The 5,996-nt window shown below is 48.4% G+C and overlaps 1 protein-coding gene across 1 annotated transcript in view; it reads right to left on the bottom strand.

Annotated features, from left to right (window-relative positions):
• The window catches only part of LOC108672996 (eye-specific diacylglycerol kinase), a 25,186-nt gene extending 20,000 nt beyond the window's left edge, over positions 1-5,186 (bottom strand). Inside the window, exons 1-3 of the mRNA XM_047881909.1 lie at positions 3,854-5,186; positions 2,453-2,615; positions 505-708 (exon numbers count right to left, since the gene is read on the bottom strand). Coding sequence (XP_047737865.1) covers positions 505-708; positions 2,453-2,615; positions 3,854-4,995 — 1,509 coding nt within the window. The 5' untranslated portion in view covers positions 4,996-5,186. The remainder of the gene's footprint in view (positions 1-504; positions 709-2,452; positions 2,616-3,853) is intronic.
• Positions 5,187-5,996: the final 810 nt, after the last annotated feature.

The raw sequence follows: 5,996 nt of genomic DNA, 5'->3' as shown, positions 1-5,996 counted from the left end.
GGATGTGAGGGTAGGATGTGAGGGTAGGATGTGAGGGTAGGATGTGAGGGTAGGATGTGAGGGTAGGATGTGAGGGTAGGATCTGAGGTTAGAACAGTACCCACTAGCACCCCTAGGCCCCAACCAGCACCCATTAGCACTCACTAGCCTCACCATTACCCACTAGCACCCACCAGCAGAATGTAATAACAATCTCATCAATAACGCTCAATCATTGATGCTGCCGGCATCCACGTTGAACCCAAAGCTTTCATAATAAGATCGCTGATTGACCCTCCTAGCACCCACTCTTCCCTTCCCCACCTTGCACACCGCGGACAACCCACCTCATCGCGCACATTATCCTAAAACACTTAATTGCCCGCCATATTGCCCATCAACCCACCTTATTGCCCACCAACCCACCTTATTGACACCAACCCACCTTATTGCTAATCAACTCACTTTATTGCCCCCCAACCAACCTTATTGCCCACCAACCCACTTTATTGCCCCCCAACCCACCTTATTGCAGGCCTTGCATTTTCCCTTCTGGTTGCGTCTGTGGACCCAGTGGTGGTGGGTTGTGGTGTGCTCCCTGTACTGGCGCAAACCCACATCCCTGAAGGTGGGTTTGCATGTGAACTTGACGCCCTCCAGCAGAGTGGGCACGCAGTGAGTGTGCGCGACGATCTTGCACGCGCTGCACTTGAGCCGCGCGCCATTTTTCTGCTCCAGAAATTTGTGCGTTAGGCTTTCATTTAATTGGTATATTTTGATCAAACATGAAAATAACTATTATTTATGTGTAAAAACTTATATGAAAATATTGCAATAAATTTGAGTATATTTGGTAAGCATTTCGGACGGAGCAGTCCCAGGTCCCAGGCCAAACTATGGACTCTGTCTTATTATTCCAGCTTAATCAGGCATGTGGTCCTAGACCTCAAGGTCCCGGGGGATAAACTACCGCACATCTGCCCTAAGTTGGGTCACTTCATGTCCTCAGTTGGGCCAGCTGATTTTCTCTGTGGGGCAAGCTGAGGCCCTCCGTCAGACAGCTGGTCCCCTCAGTTGGGCCCGCTGATACCCTAAGTTGGGCCAGCGGATGTACGAAGCCTGAGGCCGACGAGCAGGGACCGTTCCAGGCGTCTCTGAAAGTCTGTAAGCTGCACTCTTCCCTTCCCAGTAACATCGGCAACGCGGTGAAACGTCAGTTCCTCTGCGGAAAGCGATGCTTCTCGTAGAGATTAAAATCTAACCGCAACTCTGTTGTGTTATGGGGGGTATCCTGCATGGTCTCCATCTCTTGCAGCGGCATTTAACAATCCTGAAGTTCTCGCTTTCAAAGTTAGGTCAATATAAACCTTGTGTAACGAATGGCTTACTTCTCCCGTCATCTCTAGCAGTGAGTTAGGCCCAGACACTCCAACCTGTCCCAGTAGTCCGGCTAATCTATCCCGCTGATCCTGTACGTGAAGGTTTTCTGGACCGCTTTAGCCGCCGCACTGCACACAGCGTGAAAAGGGTCTAAAGCTGGCAGCAGTACCGCGAGGAGAAGGATCACAAGGGCTCTGAAGAGTGCGATCATCGGTTCTACTTCTCATGTTTTGAACGTTCGCAAGATCCACCCTATCTGTTGCATGCCTGTTGCAGTTTTGCCACTATATGGTAGCTAAAAGCGCATTTATTATTCATCTTAACTCCAAGTTCGTGAATGATTTACTTCTTCTTAATTTCTGTGTCGTCCAGTGACGATAGCGGTATTTCTTCTCGACTCGAGTTTCTGTATAACAGAAATGAAAACGTTGTTCCGTTGAATTGAGTGTTGTTCACTTGAGCCAGTCATATTTTGCATCCAGTACTTCTTGCAACCTTGCGCTATCCACCCATTGGGTTGAATGTGTCATCATTCTGTACATCAGGAAAATAATGACCAGACTGATCAGAGGCCATCAAGTTAGGAATGTACATGTTCCTTGGCATAATTATTGATCTTCCGAGTCTGCGCTCATTACGGCGTAAGAAGCAAGCAATAACATGGTACATCAGCTGGCCCAACTGAGGGCATTAGCTGGCCCAACTGAGGGCATCAGCTGGCCCAACCGAGGGCAGATGCACGTTAGTCATTGACTATAGCCTCTGAGACCTCGGAAGTAAGGACGACTGCCCTCAGGGCGGCAGAATAACAAGGCGGCGCTGCAGCGTAGCCTGGGACTAATACGTCCGAACACATACTAAATATGCCTGGGATACTAAGGGATTCTAGAGATACTAAGGGATACTAAGGTTACTAAGCATACTAAGGATACTAAGGGATACAAAGGATACTAAGGACACTAAGGTATACTAAGAGATACAAAGGACACTAAGGGACACTAAGGATACCAAGGATACCCACACAACACGACTTCAGATACAAAGGACACTAAGGGATAATAAGGGACATTAAAGGATACTAAAGGATACCCACACAACAAGACTCCTCCCCGACGTAGCAGAAGTCCCCGGACGCGCTAGTGGGGCACCACAAGTGGTCGCCGTTGACGGCCGTCGCCTGCCAGTCGCACGTCGCCCTGATCACGCGCCGCTCCCCGCCCTCGCAACAGATCTCAACCTCGCTGTTGATGGCCTTCCTGTTGACAGATGGTTGGTGTTAGTTGACAGATGGTTGGTGTTAGTGAACAGATGCTTGGTGTTAGTGAACGGATGGTTGGTGTTAGTTGACAGGTGGTTGGTGTTAGTTGACAGGTGGTTGGTGTTAGTGAACAGATGCTTGGTGTTAGTGAACGGATGGTTGGTGTTAGTCAACAGATGGTTGGTGTTAGTTGACAGGTGGTTAGTGTTAGTCAGCAGATGGTCAGTGTTTGTCAACAGATGGTCAGTGTTAGTCAACAGATGGTTGGTGTTAGTCAAGAGATGGTCAGTGTTAGTCAAAAGATGGTTGGTGTTAGTCAACAGATGGTCAGTGTTAGTCAACAGATGGTTGGTGTTAGTCAACAGATGGTNCAGCACTGAACTGACTCCAGTTTTGTGCCAGCACTGAACTGACTCCAGTTTTGTGCCAGCACTGAACTGACTCCAGTTTTGTGCCAGCACTGAACTGACTCCAGTTTTGTACCAGTTCTGAACTGGCTCCAGTTTTGTGCCAGCACTGAACTGACTCCAGTTTTGTACCAGCAAAGAAAACTTACCCCAATTATCGGCAGATGTTGGACGTAAATCTGACAGGGGACGAAGCTTACTATCAGGGGACTTACGACGGCGAACTGCAACCTTTGAGAATTCCTATTTACCAAATAACTACAAAACGCGTAAAATCAAATAAAGGCTCGCAAAGAAACGCACGAAAGCAATCCAATGTACGCAAGGAACTGCGTGAAGACAGAGCAAGAGACTTATTGTGAAGTGTGGTATAGGAGTTGCAAAAAAACTCTCACTTACTGTGGAGATGGTGCGACATAAAAGCTGTAAGAGTCTTATTTATCATGAAGACAGTGCGGCATAAGAGCTGCAATTAAGACTCTTATTTATCATGAAGACAGTGCGGCATAAGAGCTGCAAGACTCTTATTTATCATGAAGACAATGCGGCATGAGAGCTGTAAGAGTCTTATTTATCATGAAGACAGTGCGACATAAGAGCTGTAAGACTCTTATTTATCATGAAGACAGTGCGGCATAGGAGCTGCAAGACTCTTATTTATCATGAAGACAGTGCGACTTAAGAGCTGTAAGACTCTTATTTATCATGAAGACAGTGCGGCATGGGAGCTATAAGACTCTTATTTATTACGAAGACAGTGCGGCATAAGAGCTGTAAGGGAGTCTTACAGTGCGGTATAAATGGTGCTGGAGCTGCAAGAGGTTCTTACTTAGTGGTCTGTGAGGCCGTGAGAAAGACTTTATAATCGTCGTCGCTGTCGGTCGGCAGCTCAATGTCGATGCTCTTGGATCGCAGAGCCTGCGGCGGCTCCAGGGAAATGGAACGCGGAATTCCAGAGCCGGAATGCTGAGCCTGACGACCTCTGGAGTCGGCGAACGACGTAGGATATGACGAAGAGAACGCCATATCTAAGGACACGGCGCGATCCAGCTTCGTGGGTACGTTCAAGAAAACGTCGCCGGTGTACGTCACGTGTGAACTGACGTCGCTTACGTTCTCGGTGTCACCAAAGTTGGCAGCGCAGGATTCTGCATCACCGTATTCGCTGGAGGATCCTAGGTATCCTATGGATCCATGGTAACTCTCGACGCCATCGCTGAAGTCTACGCTGTTCTCTTGGGAACTGAGGTCTGCCGGCATGGATGGCATGCAGTAAATCGCAGGCTGCCGTTCCAGTTTCGGAGAGTTGGCGCGGCAGATTCTCGGCAGCGTGGGTGCCGCAATGTCGTCTTCATGGGTTGGAGAGGTCGCAGATGGGGAATTTGGACTTAAAGTCACCTTAATTCCACCCATTACTGCGTTTAGGTCATCACTGCTGTTCTCCCAATCTGCCTCATCGTCTTCCTTCGATGTGCTTTTATCGGAAAACGCAAACGTCAATCGGGACGATCTTCGCTTTTCGATAATTTCGAGGTACGCGCAATGAATACAATGGGCGGCCCGGTCGTAGGAGGGAGTACGCATCCCTCGTTTGGGGTGCACCTCACCCCCATCCTCGTCCTCCCCGCACCCCGAGTCAAAAGACTTGGATCTTTTAGGAACTAAGTACGGCACCTTCAGGAGGAAAGACGAACTCGTGGAGGAGCTTCCCGGGACCTCCAGTGACGTCCCCTGTGATCCGATGACACTGACCCCACTACTACCCCCTCCTTCACCGGCATGGGGAGGCCTCATGGCCTTCGTCGCAGTCCCCATAAGGTGGCATGGGTCCCGGGGCCTTCCTTTGTATTGGACTTCATCGAAGGACGCCGACCTGACCTGAGGGACGGGGACTTCCAGGCTGTTCTGGTGCTTCATCTCCGCGCCCGTGGGCGTGCGGGACCGCATAAGCGAGTGCCGCAGTTTGTTCATTGCGTGAGATTTCTCTTTAGGATTCTTTTTATTCTTTCGTTTATTGTCAACTTCCTTTTATATTATTTCGCATGATTCAGTAAGTCATGACTGTTATTCTGACATACAGTCAACTTTTCTACGTGTTAGATGAGACTTCCTTAGGGTTTCCGTCTTATTCATCTTTTATTGTCACTTTCCACATACATTATTTCGTGATTTTTCACTAAGTTATAACTGTCACTCTAATCGTCAACTTATTCTAGCTTATCTTTCAACTTTGCGTGCTCAGGTCGCAGGTCTTGAAGGAGAAGTCATTCACTGAAGTCTAGTGAATGCGGTGCAGGTCTTTTTGGACCGGAGGGGTGTGGGGGCTGGAGGACTACTTATTTAAGTTAACAAGTTCATCCGCTAAACTAACAAGTTGGCCCGAGTCTCAGGAATGAAAGGCACACACACGACACGACACTTACGAGGTAAATATTTATCGTAGCAAAACCTATCTGAGTTGTGTCATTTTCATCAACTTAGATCTTGGGAACATGGTATTGGAAATGCACTTTTTAAAAGCCCACCGGCGGGGGGCAGAGGGGAATGTACTAAAGGCAAATTATTGACTCGGGATGCCGCCATGACTCGGGCATGTTCTGGGTAATGCTTTCGAAGAACATGTCATGGTTGACGACCACGAAGAATATGTCATGGCTAGAACAAACGAAGAACATGCCATTGGTTTTTCATGTTTTTGTCGGAGTGTTACTTCTCTTGGTAGAACAGATTTTAAGAACGAAGAGTTGCCGCAGTGGAAGAAGAAGTAGAATCTAAGTAATGTAGGTTGCGGTAGCAGCAGCGCAGTAGAAGTAGCCCCAGTAGTAGTAGAAGTAGCCCCCGCAGTAGTAGAAGTAGCCCCAGCAGTAGTAGAAGTAGCCTCAGCAGTAGTAGAAGTAGCCCCAGCAGTAGTAGCACCGGTAGCAGTAGTAGTAGCTGTAATAGCAGTAGCGGCGCGAGGTTCAGGCACAACT

The sequence above is a fragment of the Hyalella azteca genome, unplaced genomic scaffold (assembly GCF_000764305.2).
Source record: "Hyalella azteca isolate HAZT.00-mixed unplaced genomic scaffold, Hazt_2.0.2 contig9115, whole genome shotgun sequence".
NCBI classification, from domain to species: Eukaryota; Metazoa; Arthropoda; class Malacostraca; order Amphipoda; family Hyalellidae; genus Hyalella; species Hyalella azteca.
Note: the sequence above shows the minus strand (reverse complement) of the source record. Positions and strands in the feature narration are given on the sequence as shown.